Raw genomic sequence first — 20,844 nt, forward strand, 5'->3', positions numbered from 1 at the left:
AAAAAGTGGCACACCCCCAAATCCTCACCCCCATCAGCAAACGTCTACTGGGGAGCCTAGACTTCCACTCTTGCCAGACTGGCATGAGGTAACCCAATTCCCCTACTAAGGTGATGACATGACACAGAAGGCTGAATGAGGAGTCAAGACTTTCATGCCTGCTGGATTCCCAGGCTTTTCAACTTTATCTGGTGATGTTGGGCACCCTACCCCTTCTCACTGGAGTGGTATCAGGGGGGCATGGTGGAGGGTCAGGACTTCCGCACCATCCATCTGTAACAAGTCTCCTTCCTCCCACCAGGTTGTCAACAGAGACTAAGTGGGGAAAATGAACTTCTACCCATACCTGGTAGCACAAAGACAGCACTCCAATACCCAACTTGGCATACTGCCAGAGGAGGCTTACTGAAACAGAAGACTTAAATAAGATACAGAGACTTATTATACCCATAATGTCCAGGATTCAACAGAAAGTCATTCATTACATCAAGAACCAGAATAACCTCAACTTGAATAAGAAAAGACAATCATGAGATGCCAACACCAAGACAGCATACTTGTTAAACTTATCTGACAAATGTTTTAAAGCAGCTATCATAAAAATGCTTCAAAAAGCAATGACACACATACCTGAAACAAATGAAAAAAATGTATAATCTCACCAAAGAAATGGAGATATAAGAAGAACAAAATAGAAGTTTTAGAACCTAAAAACCAAAATTAACTCAATGGATGGGTTTAACAACAGAATGGAGAGAACAGAGGAAAGAATCAGTGAACTTGAAGATAGAAAAATAGAAACTCCCCAATCTGGACAACAGAGAAAACAGACTCAGGAAAAATGAACAGAGCCTCAAAACCATGTGGGACCACAGCAAAAGATCTAATATTTGTGTCATCAGAGTCCCAGAAGGAGAAGAGATAGTGATTGCAGCTAAAAAAGAATTTGAAGAAATAATGGCTGAAAATTTACCGAATTTGGGTAAAAAGATATAATACACCTACAGCTTCAAGCAGCTGAACAAACTCCAAATGTGATAAACACAGAGAAACCCATGCCAAGACACATCTTAATCAAACTTTTAAAAGTTAAACTGTTATTCTGGAAGCAGTGACCTATAGAGGTAAAACAATTTGACAGTAGTTTCTCAACAGAAACCATGGAGGCCAGAGGAATTGGAACAACATTTTTTAAGCACTAAAAAACTGTCAACCCATCATTTTACATCCAGCAAATATATCCTTAAACAATGAAAGGGAATCTAAAACATTTTCAAATGAATGGAAACTGAGAGTATGTTACCAGCATACCTACCCTAAAAGAATGGCTGAAGTAAGTTTTGAAACAGAAGGGAAATGATAAAAGCAGGAATCTTGGAACTCCATTGGGAAGAAAGAAAGAACACAGAAAGGGGTAAAAATGTTGGTAAACACAATAGACTTTCTTTTCTTGAATTTTCTAGGTTATGTTTGATATTTGAAGCTAAAATTATAACACTGTCTGATGTGGTTCTTATATATGTAGAGGAAATATTTAAGACAATTATAAACTGAGCATATAAGGCACTGAGAAGGGCACATCACTTCTGTGATATTCTTACCAAAATGCATGACCTCAATCAAATAATGAGAAAATATCAGAAAACCCAAATTCAAGAACAGTCTATAAAATAAGCAACCAATATTATTAAAAATTGTCAAAATCATGAAAGACTAAACAACTGTTATTGATTGGAAGAGACTTAAGAAGCATCACAACTAAATGCAGTGTGGGATCCTAGACTGGGTCCTGGACCAGAAAAATGGCATTAGTAGGAAAACTGACAAAATCTGAATAAGAGCTATAGATTAGTTAATAGTATTATGTCATCATTAATTCCCTAGTACTGACAAATTTATGTTATGGCTATATAATTGTTAACATCAAACTCTGTAGTATTTTTCTGCTTTTCTCTAAGTCTAAAATTATTTTTTAGAGGCCATTTATAGTAGGAGAGAAAACCTTTAGTGCTTCAGAATAAAGGAGACTTGAAAGAAGCGAAGAGGCTATTAGAGGAGATAATAAACAAATTTTTCTACGCCTATCAGAATTTTATACTAAAAGAATCTTCAAACACAAGAGAAGGGAATCAGTGGAGACTAAATTATCTCTTAATTAGAAAAATTAAGTCACTGAGCAATGTGGTACTTTCTATCTCTGACACGGGAAGTAAAAAGGTTGCAGAAAAAATTTTCCCAAGCATAAAAGCCTAGAAAATTATAATATCCAAAGCATCATGAAAAAGAGAAGTTAAAGGTTCCTGTTTAAGTTAGAGTTTTAAGGAGAAAAAATGTGTAATATAGGCCTATGCCTGGGAAGCCTACCAATGGGGACCAAGAAACTTGAACCGAGAAATATCAGTAAATGCTACTGATGTGCAAAAGGTAAGAGGAAATAAGTTGCTGCTTAAACTGCAAATCCAAATTGGTAGCAAACACCACCTATGACAGATTATTTTTTAGCTATTTCTATTTTAACTCTAGGAAAGTACTGCTATTACCAACTCAATGCCCCCCACACCCCATATTCACTTTATTATAGAAAGTTTCCACTGAAACTCTTCTAACAGGGAGCAGTAACCACCTAAAAGCCAATTCTGTTAGGTTCTTCTTTGACAGAGAAGTTATGGAAAACCAAGAGATGCTACTATCCTAGAAGCCAAAAGAAGAGAAAGTTCAGTATGAGACAAAGTTTGGAGTCTGAGTCCATCAAGGTTAAGGACCTCAGAAAACAAAATTCAAAGTATGCAGAGGAATGTAACAGAACCCAGTCTCTGTAATGTACCATTAACAACAGTCAAGATGCAATCCAAAATTACTTGATCTAGAATAAATAGGAAAACCTGACACACAATCAAGTGAAAAGACAATTAAGACTGAATCCAATATATCTGATGTTGAAATGAACATAAAAGGTGTTTAAAGAACCTATTATAACTATTTTCAAGGATGTAAAGGAAAATATGTCTAAAGTAAATGAATGAATAGGTAATATCAGCAGAGAAACAGAAACTAAAAAGAACCATATGGAAAGTCTAGAAATGAAAATACAATACCCAAAGTAAGAAAAAAAAATCACTGGATGAAAGAGATATAGAACTTATAGATACACAGAAATAATACAATCTGAAGTTCAGAAAAAATTTTAATGAATAAAGCCTCAGGATTCTCTGGGACAGTATAAAAAATGCATGTAAATGGAGGGAGGGAGAGAGAAAAGGTAGCAAAAAATTTATTTGAAGAAAATATGGCCAAAAATTTCCCCAATTTGCTGAAATCAATAAATATACCAATTTAAGAAAGCAATAAATATGCAGTGAGTTCAATAGTAGCCCCCAAAAGATATGTTCAAGTCCTAATTTCTAGTACCTTTAAATGTGACCTTATTTGAAATAGGATATTTGCAGATATAATTAAGTTGAGATCATCCTGGATTTAGAGTGGGCCTTGAATCCAATGACAAGTATCCTTGTAGCTTTCCCACATTTTGAATTATTTGCTTAGGACAAATAATGTCAAGATGGCCAGTTAGTAATTAAGTGATTAAGTAATTAATGGGTATATTCAGTGGTATTTAAGAACAACTGGTTGTGTTCCAGTTTCTGGTAATGGAAGTATAAATTCACGAGACAAAGCCTCTTGCAGATAACAATACACGATGTCGACAAAATAAAATATTTGAAGACAGTGGAATGTGATCAAAAGTAGGAAGACATCAGGGCAGAATTTTCCCTTAAAAGACCAAAACTATATGGAGTAAGAATTGTGAGTTTATGGCTTTTTCTTGCCGGAGGGCATTCCTCGTTTCCTGTGGTTCTACTGGTAGAACACTGCAGTCTTACCAGCTGGAGATAGCAGTGGAAATAGCTTAGGGGTGGCGGATGAGCTGGTCATTGAGGGAAGAGATTCTAGACATGAGGTAGCAGTAGACGTGGTGAAACACGAAATCTGAATATAAACTCCACCCAAAGCCCTGCTGACTGCAAAGCTCTACACGGACAGGAAAGACACTAGAAGACCTGGCGTAGAAACAGGCAGAAACCAGCGCGAAGTCCGTTAAGGTCTAAAAGTCTGACACTGTTTTGATTGAGTGTAGTCCCTCACGTGCACACAGCTCAAATGACAGAAAGCTAAAGCTTTACTGGCCTGAAGTATCAGAGGAGATGGGCTGGCAGATCAGCTGAAAATTGGGGGTTGTGGCGGGGATGCTAGAAGCTAGGAAATGCAAAGGGTGAGCTGGAGCAAAATGTGCCCAAATAATTAGGTAGGCACAGAAAGACTGCAAGAGGAAAGGCTGCAGCTGGAAACTGAAGAAACTAAGTGGAAATATCAGCTGAGGGATATCACCACGGTGGAGTTCAAAGCTTCAAGTTTTAGTCCAGGCAACTTAACTGAGTACTAGACCAAAAACAAAAAGAAAAACAATAATCTACAAAAGAAAAGACGATCCAGAGTTGCTATGACATATGATAATATGTCCACAATGTCCATTTTTCAAACAAAATTACAGACATGCATAGAAATCGAAATGAAGCATATTCATAAATAAGGTGGTCAATAGGAAACTGACTCCTAATGGGCCCAGAAGTTGGGTTTAGATGACAAAGACTTCAAAGCAGCTATTATAAAGATGTTCAAATAATTTTAAAAAGTGTGCTCTCAATGACTATACAGATATGGAATCACAACAAAGAAACAGGAAAAAAAACCCAGAAGAACCAAAAAGAAACATTAGATTAAAAAAACTATAATAACTGAAGTGCAAAATTTATTACATGGGCTCAACAGCAAATTGGAGAGGACAGAGAAAGTAGTCAGTAAATCTGAAAATAGATCAACGGAAGTTACACAATCCAAAGATGGAGAAAAATAAACAGAGTCTCGAAGACCTGAAGGACAATATCAAGAGGCCCAACATATATGTAATTGGAGTCCCAAAAGGAGAGGAAAGAGAAAAGGGCAAAAAAATCTTTTGAAAAAACTAGCCAAAAACTTTTCAAAACTAGTGAGAAATATTATCTTAATCTAAGAAGCTAAATGAATCCCAAGCAGGATTAAAAACAATCCTAGACATAGCACAGCCAAACTGGTGAAACCAAAAATGAACAGAATATCTTAATAGCAGCTAGAGTGAAACAACACATTACATATATGGTGCAGAAACAACTGGTTATCCTATGGGAAAAATAGGCTTCAAGTCTCACCCATACCATACCCCAAAAATTAAATAGATATCAGCATTAAACATAAAAGCACAAACTACAAAATGTCTAGAAAAAAATCAGAGAAAATCTTTGCAACCTTGGGGTAGTCAAAAATTCCTTAGATAGGACCAAAAAGGCACAGTTTATGGGAAAAAAATGTAAACTTGAACTTGATCAAAATTGAAAACTTCTTTTCCACTTTTCAAAAGATGCCATTGAGATAATGAAAAGACAAGTCACAGGCAGGGAGATAATATCTGCAACAGAAAGGGCTTGTAACCAGAATGTATAAAGAACTCTGAGGACGCAATAATTTAAAAAAATCGCAACCAGAAACTGGGAAAAAGATGCGGAAATTTCACAAAGATATATAATTGGCCAACAAGCACAAGAAAAGAAGTGCATATTATTGGTCATCAGGGAAATACAAATTAAAATACCAGTGAGATACCACTGTACCCTTCACAGAATAAGACTGATCATATCAATGTATGGAACCCTCATACAGCGCTGATAGGAATGTAATATGATACAACACACTGAAAAAGAATCTGATAGTTTCTTGTAAGCTTGTATGTATACTTACCATGTGACCCAGGAATTTCACTCTGAGGTATTTTTCCAAGAGAACTGGAAATATGTCTGCACAAAATCTTGCACATGAATGTTCACAAACAGCTTTATTCATAATAGCCCCAAACTGAAAACAACTCAAATGTCCATCAACAGATAAACTGATATATAATTTGTGGTGTACATCATACAATGGACTAGTACTTAGCAATACAAAGGAACAAACTACTGATATACACAACATCGACAATCTCAAAAACATTACAGCTAGTGAAAGAAGCCAGAAACAAAACTATTCAGGCTGGATGATTCAATTTTTGTGAAATTTTAGGCACAACTAATCTTTGTGACAAAAAAGATATCCTGGTTGCCCAGAGCCACAGAGAGGTGAGGAAAACAGGCTACAAAGAGGCACCGGGGAATATTTTACAGTAATAGAAATATTCCCATCTTGACTGTGGTTGTAGTTACATGGTGGTATACATTTTTCAAAACTCATCAAACTGTATAACTAAAATGGGTGTGCTTTATTGTATGTAAATTATACCTCAATAAGGTTGATCAAAACATTTCAAAAGTGTAGTTATCTGATACAACACTTGGAGATACTAAGTCATTGCTCATACTTCTCATAAATAATCATAATTAATCTCCCAATTAATTTCCAAGTAATTGCTACCTTAGGAGACTAACCATTTGAATTTATCACGTGTTCAGATGTGACTGTTTGTCCTTTCACTTCCCCCTTTCCCCTGGCGACACTCCACATCCCACCACCAACAATCCCATCCTAATGTCAGCTACATGAGGGCAGAACCCTTGACTGTCATTTATGCTATATCCTCAGTGCAAAAAGTGCACCTGGCCCATGGCAGGTGCTCAATAGACTTTGGTTGACATAATGAATGAATGAATCTCTCACATTGTTGGTATTCATCAGGAATCTCTTCCTAGGCCTTTACCCACTTTCCCTGGTCAATCTTTACTACTTTTTTTTTTTTTTGCAGTACGCCTCCTTTATTTTATTTTATTTATTTATTTATTTTTTGTGGTACGCGGGCCTCTCACCGTTGTGGCCTCTCCCGTTGCGGAGCACAGGCTCCAGATGCGCAGGCTCAGCGGCCATGGCTCACGGGCCCAGCCGCTCCGCGGCATGTGGGATCTTCCCGGATCGGGGCACGAACCCATGTCCCCTGCATCGGCAGGCGGACTCTCAACCACTGCGCCACCAGGGAAGCCCTTTACTACTTCTGTGGCTTCAATTACATCTGTACATCGATGACTCCCCAATCTCTGTGTCCTATGCTCTCTTGCTCATCACCAGACCCACTGATGAATGCCTACTGGACAACTGCCTTTGAAAGTCCCACGGGAAACTCAAATTCGCCATGTTTAAAATGGAACTCATTAACCTCCTCTAAGTTTATTCATCACGTTCATACTAAAAATAAAACCTTTCCTAAAACATTCGTATTACCTTCCTACTTTACTTCATTCTCAAATTCTTGAAATGAATGGTCAATTCATCCTCAAAGAGTCTCTAATTACTCTTCAACGCCATTTAAATGTAGCTTCCATCCTGACCAGGACAGTGAAAGCATCCTCACAGAAGTTAGCAGCCGAGATCATTTAATTCTCTCAACTGTACCGTGGATGCCTGCACCTTAGCCCCACTCCTCTACGACCATTAGCTTTGCTTAATTCAATCTTTGCTATTTCTCTACTGGATTCATGCAATGTCACTCTAATTGGTCTTTCTGCTACCAATCTTTTTGTCTAGTTCCTCCTCCACATGCTTACAGAATTATTTTTCTAAAATACAAAACCAATGTCACTACCCTTTAAAAAAGAAGTTGGTGGTCTCTGACTAACAGCTAAACTCAAATTCTCAGCAGCACACGTCTTTTCAGCCTACTTGCCGACCACTTCCACTTTGAACTTAAGCATTTTCTAAAACATCATGCCCTTTTGTTTTTAGTAGTCAGCTGTTTCTGCCTGCAATTTCTTTTCTTCTTATTCACCTTAAAAGTCTATGTACTTCTGGGCTTCCCCGGTGACGCAGTGGTTGAGAGTCTGCCTGCCGATGCAGGGGACACGGGTTCATGCCCCGGTCCGGGAGGATCCCACATGCCGCGGAGTGGCTGGGCCCATAAGCCATGGCCGCTGAGCCTGCGCATCTGGAGCCTGTGCTCCGCAACGGGAGAGGCCACAACGGTGAGAGGCCCGCATACCACAAGAAAAAAAAAATAAATAAATAAATAAATAAAATAAAATAAAATAAAAATAAAAGTCTATGTACTTCTTAAAGCTTATTCAAATGTCCCTCTGCTATGAATTCTTCTTAATTCCTTCAGTCAGAGCTCTTCATTCCCATCCATGATTCTTGACATGGCTAATCATACCTCAAGTGATGACACTTACTATGTGGGGCAGGCATTATCTACGTTGTTTCCTGCAGCATGCTACAAATATTTAATTTTTTTATAATTAAATTTTTGCGTAATGTTCAAACACTGATCCCTGGAGACCAGACTCAATTGTAATAGTGGCCACTCTTCTGTATATTGGTTTTATTTTCCGTCTGTCTCCAACTTGACCATAACGCTTCCTGTACCCACTGTGTGGTATGCTACCTGGCACGTGTAGGTATGTATTAAGTATCTGCCCAGAGTGACTAAACAAACGTTCCAGTTCCTGTTGTTCAGCTAAATCAATTCCAGTATTCAATGAGATGATATTGTATAGCCAGATTAACTTCATATCCATCCAATTCTTCACATACATACTGAAATGACTGAAAACTATCCTTAATGCACTATTTTTCTCTTAATAAGAGTTTCTGAAGCTATGAACTGTGTATCCTTTTCCAGCTGTACTCCTTGTTTTCTCAAATGTTCCACTACAGGACTTGATTCTGAACTTTTCTTATACTTAAAAAAATGACAATACTACAGATAAAAAACATTTTCAAAGTTTTTCAAATATCTCTTATCTCTCACAGTTGTATCTGCTTTTTGATGTGACCATGTCAAGATACCAGAACTTTCCTGAACCTAAAATCTATAAGGGTTTAAAATTAACTAATAATTCTCTATGTGGAAATGAGTAAACTGCATTACTAATAGGATGTTTTACTTCTGTGGTCCCTCAAATGTGTATTTACATCATAAAGTTATATCTTTGAATAAAAACTAAAGTTCCTTCCAGCTCAAAAGAGAATTCTTAAATGACTCAGACTCAGTTGTGTACCTAGTGGAGGGCATAAATAAATTTATTAATGAAATCTATGACTAAACCAAAACAATATCCAGAAGACCATGGACTACCACGAACACTAGTCCAACCTTCAGGGATCAGGCTTCAAACACTATACAATAGCTGGATTTAAAATTAAATGAAGATTTGTAAGCAAGAAGCAAAAATGTATCAGGCACTTCCGCTGCATCATAAAATAATGTAGGTAATGCCTCCTTCACTATCTGATACATAACGAGGCAGTCAATAAATGTTAGTTTCATTTCCCTGTTTACTCATATATCTCCTAATGCCCCTGGTATGTCAGAGTAGTTTTTTTCCGTGTGCAGAAATCTTTTACATGCAGTATTCCACATACTGTTCTCCTTCTCAAGAGTTGTCCTGGGTGAGAAGAGAACAATATATCTGAAATTTTAGATGAAAATTCATGAAATTCATGAAAAAAAAATCTCAGCCATAGCTGAATGCTGGAGAGAGGGAAACAGATAATTTCAACATGACTTAGAATGAACATAGGTATATAGATACCAGCCTGACATGTACCCGATGGGTACTACAATTAATCTTACGTTACTAAGTAAAAATCACATCATTGCCAACCTTTTCTAGCAAAAGGAAATGAAATTCACCTTTAGATGAAAAATGATCTCCTTTTCCTCAAATTGATTGAAGAAATAATTGATTATTGGTTTTCAAATAATTCCAAATAGAATTCTCATGCTGACTTTAAATCTTTTCCGATACAAACAGAAAAGGCTACAGCTATTTCTACTTGGGGATGACACAGAATGGCAACTATTTTTTTCTGCACCTCAGTGGCTCATTTCAGATCCACATCAAAGTCACTGTGCCAGGACAGCTCTTTTGTGTTTGTATATTACTCTTGCTTTGAAATATGTGTCTTACTCTGTATGTCCTGGCATATCAAGGCTCAGAATGAGTACCTTTGTCTTTCTGATTACATTCTGCAGTGATTTAGGGTGGAGTTAGTTAGTCCTGAATAGTTTATGCAGTAATAATAGACTGTTTACTTGAAGCCTGATTCTTATTTATGTTACTGTTACTCATCACAGTATGTTTTTATATGGATCAGGATTTCTTTCTTCAAATGTAATATTTTTCTCTAAAGAGTTGGAAATTTCAGCAAAGTAAGGTGACCTATAATTCTACTGGTTTTTATGAAGTATGGTTATGTGATACGTAGTCTGTGTACCCTTAAGGGCTTGGCCAAGTACATCAAGGCCTAAAGAAACCAGACAATAAGTCAGTTTGCATGAACGTAGGCTGCCCATTTGAAGAACAAACCTGAGTTTTAGGGTCCCTACAGGAAAACCAAGCCTTCAGGAGAATACTTCCAATTTCTCCAAGGTCTCTGAAAAGCAGGAGAGGCTAAATCCAAGAGGGCTTTTTAAGAAGTGACTATAAATCAGAGCAGAATCTCTTGACCCCATGCTAAACCAATATATGCTTTGCTCACTGTACTCTGAGTAATTTCTCATCACTTTATACATTGTGTAACAGTGTAGACGAAAATTTGGGCTCAGAAGTGACACAGTGAGTTATGTTTCAAGGACAAATTAGAAACGGGGGAAAAACATATTTCTAAGTGGAAGAGTATATGTATATGCATGATTTCTTTCTCCATATTTTCCTATTAGAAATCTACAAAAGTTGACTTAAACTGGTCTTTAAAAAAAAATGGATCCCTTACTCTTCAAAAAAAACAAGCTGCAAATAGCCACTTTGATTATAAATATATAGATTACAAAAAGTGAGGTATAGGGAAAATAAGAAAAAAGAGAAAGGAAAAAGGTTGATTCTCAAATTGGCCAAGCCCCACTCCCCATGTCCCAGCTCAGTGTAGTCTGTACTACGGTCGTATTGTTAAAATATGCTATGTGTCATACATGTCAAAAATAAATATTGAAAAGAAGCTCATAACCATAAAAGAAGTCTGCTATAATCATACTAAACTTCAAAAAAGGAGATAAATTATTATGGTTGAAATGTATTATGTTTGAATTGTATTTGAAAAGAAAGTTTTTAATTAAATAGATACTTCTAAGCCTTCTACTGACATTCTCATCTTGCTAAAAATGGCACCAGCATCATAAACTCACAATAATGAACAGCCTCCCTATAAAACACTCCTTGATTTTTATAAAATATACTTATTATGGTTTAACTAAGACACCAACTAAGTGCTTCTTTACATTCTTTATGTGAGAAAAACAAATCTAGTTTATCACATTTTACCCTGAAGGCTTTAAAAACAACACTGTTCAGTGGATGATAATCACAAGGAAGGGTACAGACTAAAAGATTAAAATTAAATCTATCTATCAAGGATAATTTACTAAAATAATTCATTTTAATTTCCAATCTAATCATGTTCTAATGACTCATTTAAACAATGAAACTGCTTATAGTTAATTATACAGAGAGATTTCTAATGTAATTATATGGAAAAGCATATTAAAGATGGAAAAACTTAGAATCATGTAAATTATAACACAACAAAACAGTCTTCTGCTTCAGCTCAAAAGCAGAGCATTTCAAAAATGTCTCCATAACAATTTTCTTTAAAAAGCTGAATGATTTTGAAATATTTTGGCATTGTAATTAAAGGGTATCAAGTTACGCGCCAAGGAACCCTGAACATACAGTATAACTACATTTCAAGTGAATTTTTATGAAATGCATAGAAGTTATAGAAGCATACTAACTAGGCTGGACAAAGTCTGAGGTTCACAGAACTACTGATATAAAACTTTCTTCTTCTAAAAGATAATAAATCAGTAAGAACATTCAGGTTTTAAAAGAAGATAATAAAAATGTACTCAATAAAAATTCAAAAAATAAATATTCACTTATGATAGAGATCCAAAGGCTTGCATCTAAAATGTGATTAAAAACTTTAGGTGAGCCCAAGAAAGGATAAAAGAATTACTGAGAATGTGCAAGTGTTCAGTCATATTCTGACCTATGAAGTCAGCTTTATTAATAATAACTTTAATTGTATAATAAATTATTCTGTAGATTTAAGCAAAAGGACATGAGTTTAATACCTACATTCTGGTGAGCAAATAAGCTTTTTGTAACTTATAAATTTCAATTAATGAAAAAAATTTAAAAGTTAAAACAACGTAGTTTTCAGTACACTAATATATTTTTTTACTTTGTAATACAATATAGCTGTCACATACAATGGCTCTGGTAGGCTTAAATCAAATGTCAGTGGGCACGGAGGGCCAGAGAAGGGTTTATATACAATATTCAATAAGCAAAAATATCTACTCAGTGTACAGTAACAAAATTTTAAAAGTACTAACCTAGAAACACAGAAAAAGAATTTATTGTTTTTAAATTCCAGAAATGAAAATAACATAACAGCATGTCATCCATAACAAGCTGGCCCTATAATTTCTAAACTACAGTCCAATTAAAACATTTAAGAAATAGAAACAATCTACATGTTTTTCTACCAGGTAAATATACCTGAGAAAGTTACCTATAAAGAAAGAGGCTTTAAAACTCTTAACCACAAAGACTCTTCTACTGTGACATTACGAGGACGTGCTGGGCATCTGACGGGGAGGGAAGCCATTTCCCACAGTCTGTTCACCACACACTGCAAGCTGCAGCCCGTCAGCAAAACAATACTTCATACCAACACCAAGCTCATTTGACCAAAGCAGTACAGTAATGTTTTAAAACCATCTGTTTATCTTCATTAGTATGTGAAAATCACCGTACACAAATTTGGAAATGTTTAACGTGTCCATAAATAAGAGTGTATTATCTCAGCATAAGCTTTAAAAAAAAAAAAACAAAGGTCTGAGTAGTCAGCCCAAATATAGGAGAAACAGATTCTACATTTTGACTAAAGTAAAGGTATTTTAAAATTATAGTTGTTGTCATTGCTAAGAATTAACAAATAAATACAAATTTAGAACTTTAAGTAGTTCTTCTGGCAGCAAAATTACATCTACCAGAGGAACATCTCCAACCAGAAAATCAATTCAGAGCTTGAATGCAATTTGTGCTTTGTTTCTATAAAAATGCAAATGCAGTGTTACTTTCAGACATTTCTAAATGACTAGATCTGTAAATAAACAGTGAACTCCTTTTCATCACAGTTTATTTCTAGTTCACCCTATGCAGATTATAGATAGAACTAAAAATTGCTTAGTTTTTTTTTCCAGTACTTTAACTGTGTGAATCAAGGTCCTTTTATTTTAAACAGTGATTTATTGTTATTCTTAAGGTAAACAACGAAAACAAGTTCTAAATTTTAATTTTTAAGTTAAGTGTTTAAAATTTCAGATGACAGAGCCAAAAACTGGTTAACAGCTTTTTAGATTTCGTATTAATCGTCTAAGTAAAAACACTCACGACTACCTGGCAATAGATGTGAAAGAATCAGGTTTCTGTGATGAGAAACAAAAAAAAACATGCAAAATACCCCCTAAAACACATGTGATCTTCTCTCTTATATCTAAATTTGTAAAATTTTTATAAATATATGATCATTCTACATAATACAGATCTTCTAGAAGATTTCTAAAGGAAATTACAGTTTTTGGTCTTAAGGAGTAAGACTAAGATGGAAAGGGGGGTGAAAATAATGAAATCTGAGGGAGCAGTCCGCTCTTTCTACACACAAGCACGCTGCTGTTCACCCAGTCAAGTGAACGATTACAGTTCAGTACAGGATTTTCAAGGCAGCTAAGAAGTCAGAACACAGGTATTTCCTCTTCCTAGAGTTAACAATTCTTTAAAAAGTTCTATTCATAAAGGATTGTTGGTTTTTTTTTCAAAAGGGAACACTGACTAAACGGGGGGGAAAAAAGTTTCCAGCCCCCAATTCATATACACAGCAAGCGGACTATAAGCTAGATTTAGACTGCCCGGTGAAATGGACTTGTTGGTACCGCTTAAGGTAGGCACTACCCTAGATGGTTCAAAACACGATCTAGTCAAACGATACATGTTTTTATGCCTCAGACAACTAGAAAGCATTACTGTTCTAATACCATGTTTAACTAACTCCTAAGATAATAGACTTCTAGGATGTTGTACCTTAGTGGTATACCTGAATCATTACTAGCAATAGAATGCCAAATTCAAAACTGCTATGAAAGTAAAATCATCATTAGAAAAAACCCTACTGTAAAATGAGGGAGGACTTAGTGCTAATACTAATACCAAATGGATGAAGGCAGAATTCTGGTTTGGGGAGGAGAGTGAGGGAACAGATGCACCCAAGCAGAACACAGAACAGAGAATGAAAAATGTTTTAAAAAAAAGAAGAAGAAGGAGGAATATGGAGGAGAGCCAGGCAGCAAAAGAATTACTGGAGAGAATGAAAAATCTTTAAAATGAGGCACGTGCACATGACTCGTTTTTCTGTCCTCTGTGTTCCTAACGATTTACAATGTAAGTGGCACAGAAGTCACACTAGCAGGCAAGGATGAGCTTTCTGATGGATAGAGATGAAGGATTTGGGGCTAACGAACTGTTTTGTTTTCTTGTTTTTGTTTTTGCTTTTAATTCATACCTGAAAGCCTTGAATCCTTGCTAAATATTCCAGCTGTTTTGAAGGCTGTACTGGAGAACAAGGGGGAGGAGGAGAACTTCCTTTTAAACCTATGGCTTCAGCTGTAGGAGATGCTCCATTCATAAGGAGTTCCCTGGCAATTGTAGCTGAACTACTCGAGGTGGGAGATATACTGAAGAAAGAGCTTGAGGGTTGGTTCATGTCTTTGGGTGACAAATAGCCTAGAGTAGTGCCAGAGATTACTTTGTGGCGGCTCGCTTCCATCTCTTGATAAACATCAGGAGACAAATGAAGAATTCCTTTTGGAGCTACAAGTAAAATAAAGGAACATTGTTATTACACATAAAATAAGTGGAACAGAAACATGTTATAGCATTATTAACTCAAGGATTTCACTCGACACAGTGACTGAGCAGTGAGAAACGCTGTTAAGCAAGCACCTTCCCCACGCTTGCAGAGGCAACGGCAGTCTCCTGTTTGGAGGTGAATAATGTATGTTTCAATATTCCTAGTATCATTAGTATAAACAAGCCACCAAAGTGACTTCAGGGGAAAGTGTACGTGGTAGGGAAGCTATGGAAGTGCAACATGGGATAAGATTAGGAATGTGCAGGGTCTTCATCTTGCACCTTGATATTTTATGATCTCATAAAAGAGATCCCTAACATGGATTTTGCTGCAAAATCCCTAACATATGCAGCAATTGAGACACAGTGGGTAAAAATGAAGGCTGGGTCAGTCCAAACCACCTGAGGAACAAACTCATACATCCGACGGCCTACTGGTGTTCTCCTATGTCCCACCGTCAACTCTATCTCATGAACATGTCAAAAAGCGACAGAGCATCTTCTCCCCCAAACTGTCTCCTATCTGGCTTATCTCATCATGATACCACCAACCACCTGCTCAGCTGCCCAACCGGGACTCCTGGCAACCATCTTTGAGTCACCCACAAACAAGTAACTGCCGTGTGCAGTCTAGAATTTGCCCCATCATCACCAAGTGCATTAGTTCAAGCCAGGCCACACACAGGTTCTAATATCAAGAGGAGTGAGCCTGGGGCTGTGTCATCAGTTGGCAGGGTCGTAAACATATAAAAACAGCACTTTCCTTTGACTACCATTTGTCTCAGAGAGGTTTCAAACCACATTTCACACTGCTTGTTCTAATGTCTTTGGGTCAGATTTTAACGACTCTCAAATCATGATATTATCTTTTGAAATTACTGATAAATCACCACTTTTGGAGAACGGGCTCTGAGAGACACAACTTAATTCCCTTGGTCCTGCCTCCCCCTTTCCCACCACTAACCTCCTGATTCAAGCCCTCAGTGTTTCTGGCCAGGGTTACTTTAACAACCACTAAAAGTTTCACCGCTGCTAGTCTCCCCGGTGTCCATTTCCCAAAATGTGTTCTATAACACAGTCCCCCAATATAAGGGTTCCATGATAAATAAATTGGGGAAATAATGAAAATTATATCACACACAAACAGCCCTTCTGGAGGATTAAAAATGCACATTAGCACAGTAAAGACTGAGAAGTCCAGAAGAACAGAAATCTATTCAACTTGGTTTAACCCAGGATTTCCCAAATTTATTTTATATCCAGGCTTTTCACATAATATTAATAATATCTAACACTCTGGGAAATGCTAAGACCAGCCACTCTCTTACTTTAAAGTCTTCACTGGCTCCCCATCACTTACACGATAAAATCTAAACTTCTTAGGATGACATATGAAGCCCTCAGTGACCTGGCCCCTCCTCACCTCTCCATCCTACTAAAATATTCATGCGGAACCCATGCTCCCATCATGCAAATATATTCACACTTCTTCTAATACTCTGGCGTGTTTGATCCCATCATATCTTTATTTCTATTGTACACACATACACATACACACACCAGTTAAGCTCCGACTACTAGGTTCCAGGCACTGTGCTAACCAATACTGTCCTGACCTCAAGTCACCCTCAGTCTCTCAGGAGAGGAAAATGAAAGGGATAAATAACACAGTGCGGTAAGTGCCTCTGGAGAGGTGGGTTAGGGAGCGGTAGGAGTGGGAAAGGAGAAGCACTAGGAGCTCAGCAAAGGCTTCCTGGAGGTGGTACTGACGGCACATTTCAATGGATGAGGAGAACTGGGCCAGGGAGGAAGAGGGCTGAAGGCAGATGGCAGCATGAGCAAATGCAGGCACCGGGGGAAGGAGGAGGCGGGAAGGGGCCGAGCTCCAGGAGACTTCATCCTGACGGCTTTAAACATAAAGGAGTTGCTTTTAAAAATAATTTACATATGGCACTTCCCCGGCGGTCCAGTGCTTAGGGCTCGGCGCTTCCACCGCAGGGGCTTGGGTTCGAACCCTGGTCCGGGAACTAAGATCCCGCATGTCGCACGGCGCAGCCAAAAAAATAAGTGATTTATATAGCTTAAAATAACATATCAATCCCATTTTATGGATTTACTTTATGCCTTTGTGTTTGTTAGCTTTATATCCAGGAAAAAATTCAACAAAAAAATTTAAAAAGAAAACATATGCATTGGAAAAAATACAGATGAATCTAACTAGCCAGAGCAAACTACTTTTACATTTGGCTTTAAAAATATACTTTTAGTCTTGTTTCCTATATACCTTCTTGTTAACTTGAAAAAATAAGTTAAAACATAAAAATACCACATGAGGGCTTCCCTGGTGGCTCAGTGGTTGACAGTCCGCACGCCGATGCAGGGGACATGGGTTCGTGCCCCAGTCTGGGAAGATCCCACATGCGGCAGAGCGGCTGGGCCCGTGAGCCATGGCCGCTGAGCCTGGGCGTCCGGAGCCTGTGCTCCGCAGCGGGAGAGGCCACAGCGGTGACAGGCCAATGTACCGCAAAAAGAAAAAAAAAAAAAAAAAAAAAAAAACCCACATGATCCTTTTGTTGTTTACAAAACAATATACTTTCATTAATAATTTTAAGGCTTAAATTTTCATTATATGAATTGCTTCCTTAAACAATTCTGCATTGTTGGACATCTAATTTATCTCCTTTTCATGCAATTAAAACAATAGAGTGAAACACATTTTTTGCAATTACATCCTTATTCACATGAAGATTGATTTCCTTCACTTAGAAGCAGAATTGCTAGTTCGAAGAACACGCATTTTAGTTTTTCTGACACTAACAAACTGCTCCAAGTTGGTACAACTCCCACAGCTGAGCCAATTTCACGCTTCCATACTAATATATGCAAGTTTCTCTTTCCTACTTTGGTATTGGACATTATTCTTAAAAAAATCCTTGCCACTGTTCTCTGTTAGTGTTGGTAAGTGGCAAAGATTTTTTTAATAATATCTCATACCAAAATAGGAAACAAAGGTACTTTTAGGCCCACCACCTGACATCTGGGGAGGTGAGAGGAGCTGGAGATTTGAGCTCAGTCATCAGCGGTCAGCAGTTTAATCAGTCATGCCTACATAATGGAACCACCACAAAACCCCTAAATGAGGAGGTCTGGGAACCTTCTGAGTTTTGAACACATCCACGTGCCGGGAGGACCGGGCTCCCCACCTCCATGGGGACAGAAGCTTCTGTGCTCTAGAGCTTTTTGAAACTCACCCTGTGTACCTCTTCATCTGGCTTTTCCTTTTAAACTCCTTTATAATAAACCGGTGATAGTATCTTCCCAAGTTCTGTGAGCTGTCGTACCAAATTACTGAACTGGAGAAGGGAGTTGTGGGAACCCCCTGAATTTATAGCCAGTTGGTCAGGAGTACAGGTGGCAACATGGGACTTGTGACTGGCAGAATGGGGCATCTTGTGTGGTGGAGCCCTTAATCTGCGGGGTCTGTGCTAAGTCCGGGGAGTGTCAGAACTGAACTGTAGGACACCCTGTTAGTGCCTGGAAAATTGGAGAGTGGGTTGGTATGGGGGAAAAAATGCCTATACATTTGGTATCAGAAGTGTAGCAAAAACAGTCATATGTCAACACTGATCAAACTGTACACAGATGTGCAGTTTATTATACTTCAATTTTATCTCAACAAAGTAAAAATATCTGCCAGTTTGATTAAGTGCTATGTCATATTATTAATTTTTTCACTAGCTGCACAAACACCATATGTAATTCTTACTTAAAGAATAACTCAATGTATGACTCTAAATTCTATACTCAATTTAAGAAATCAGGAAACTAACAGCATTATCTCAGCACTGCTATTATACAGAAGTAATGGGCTTGCCAACAGCAATATTATAAAGCAACGAAAATGCTCTCCCAACACTCAAGAGAGGCATTACATCACAGTATAAGAACTCATGCAGAGTACAGGCTCCCTTATTCTACAGTAAAGCCTGAATCGACTTTTCTTCATGAATATATAAAGAAGATTCCTTTCTGCAGAGCTCAAGTGATGTAACAGCCATTGAAAGACTGTAAAGGCACATGTGGATTTATGCGGTCAACTACTGAATGATTTTCAACATGAATATTAGTAACAGTGTTTGGATCAGTCACAATTCATTTAGGTTCTTCCTGTTGTAAATTTAAGTCACTTTTCAGTAGGTAAAGATGGAAAAGCAGATCCAAAGAGTAAGTTCAGATATACATATCTAAGGACTTTCAACTGTCTCCTGAAAAACTATATCCATTTATTCTTCTATTAGCAATGGGTGACTAAAACCTGTTTTCCTACACGTCTGTCAAAACAGGCTTTAGTTATTCGAAATAATTACTGCCACTCTGCAACTTCATTGTTACATTAATTTACATTTATTTGATTACTGCACAGATAAACTTTCTCTCATGTGACCACCTCAGGCCCAAGCCTTTTTTCCTGTTGGCTTTGACCTCAGTTTTGCTCATGGCCTTGGAAGGTATTCCCTTGCTCAGGCTTGTTATATCTGTTATATTTACCCTCTATCTGAAGATGTCCCAAACCCATTCTCCCATCATTTATCTTCTGTCCCTGATTTTGCCTTTAATACTCCCATCTTAATACTGTCAATCTGAAACCACTGTACGTGGCTACACCGCAGATACAACACTGGCACTATTCTAGCTCTTTACACGCATTATCTCATTTAAACCCCACAACAACCATATGAAATGGATTTTTATTTCTCTATATTATAGATGAAAAAACTGAAGCACAGAGAAGTCACAAAACACAGCCAGGGTCGTATGGATAATGATTAGCAATGCTAGACTTTAACTCCAGGTAGTCTGTCACTAGAGCTTGGATACTTAAACATTACATTAAATGGCCCCCTGAAAGAACAAGAAGAGCACAAAATGCAATGTCCAGCCAGTTCCAAACACCTAGGTTTAATCCAGGAAGTAAACTCCAAGACTGAGGTTTACCCAGATTGGTTCCACGGTTGACCAATGTCATCATGGTTGTTCTTAGATGTTCCAGAGATTGCCTCACCAAAATCTCCCTAGATTATACAATGTTCATACAGGATTTTAAAAGCCCCAACTTGCCAGGGACTGCGACATCTTACAAATAAGGAATGCCAGGCCATGGTGCCCTTTTTACTTGTTTTCCCCATTAGGTTCACGCTTCCCTCAAATAGGTGTGTAAACCCTCCAGCACGCAAAGCCTCCTGCAGCATTTTCCTGGAGCTCCAGTTCTTACTGGAAGAGCTGAAGAGGACATTTTGAACTGAGATCTCTTAAAAGGTCTTATCATATGCATAGATAAACAAACTCAGCAGAACCTGGCCTTTTGATGTTCACTAACATCGTAACTCTTCCAGAGGCTGAAGAACACAGATGAGTAGTAAGTGGTATCAGGCGTATCAGAACAACAGGGCAAGTCAACGGAGCAAGAAAGATAATGTCACTTCACTGGTACAAGTGGTTAATATTAGTCTGTAAAGAGGGATTTCTCTGCAAGTCTGTGGAATGAACACATAGCTACTGCTTAATAAAATGAACTTGTCACTTTTTATACCAAAGCTCTGAGAGAGAAATCTTACTGCTTGTTTCCAGAAATCACCTTGAATTCTTGCCTCAGTACTGTTAGACTCAATGTTCTGTTTATAAATATTCAAATACCCAACAGTACTCAGGTCTACTTCTGTCACAGTGAGTTTTTCCTAACAAAAAGTTATAATTCACACAGAGGTAAAGTACTTGCGTAAATGAAAGAAAGAGCAGAAACGGTGGTGGGTTCTTCCGACTGAGATTTAACACGTGTGGGTAGACTCCGCTCCTATGTAGACACCAT

The 20,844-nt window shown here is 37.6% G+C and overlaps 1 protein-coding gene across 8 annotated transcripts in view; it reads right to left on the reverse strand.

Annotated features, from left to right (window-relative positions):
- The window catches only part of STAU2 (staufen double-stranded RNA binding protein 2), a 301,650-nt gene that overhangs the window by 115,786 nt on the left and 165,020 nt on the right, over nucleotides 1-20,844 (reverse strand). For all 8 annotated transcript variants that reach the window (XM_081258158.1, XM_081258157.1, XM_081258155.1 and 5 more), the window contains one exon: nucleotides 14,632-14,939. In XM_081258158.1, the coding sequence (XP_081114284.1) occupies nucleotides 14,632-14,939 (308 nt within the window). The remainder of the gene's footprint in view (nucleotides 1-14,631; nucleotides 14,940-20,844) is intronic.

Source organism: Mesoplodon bidens, assembly GCF_964165515.1.
Source record: "Mesoplodon bidens genome assembly, chromosome: 16".
Lineage (NCBI taxonomy): Eukaryota > Metazoa > Chordata > Mammalia > Artiodactyla > Ziphiidae > Mesoplodon > Mesoplodon bidens.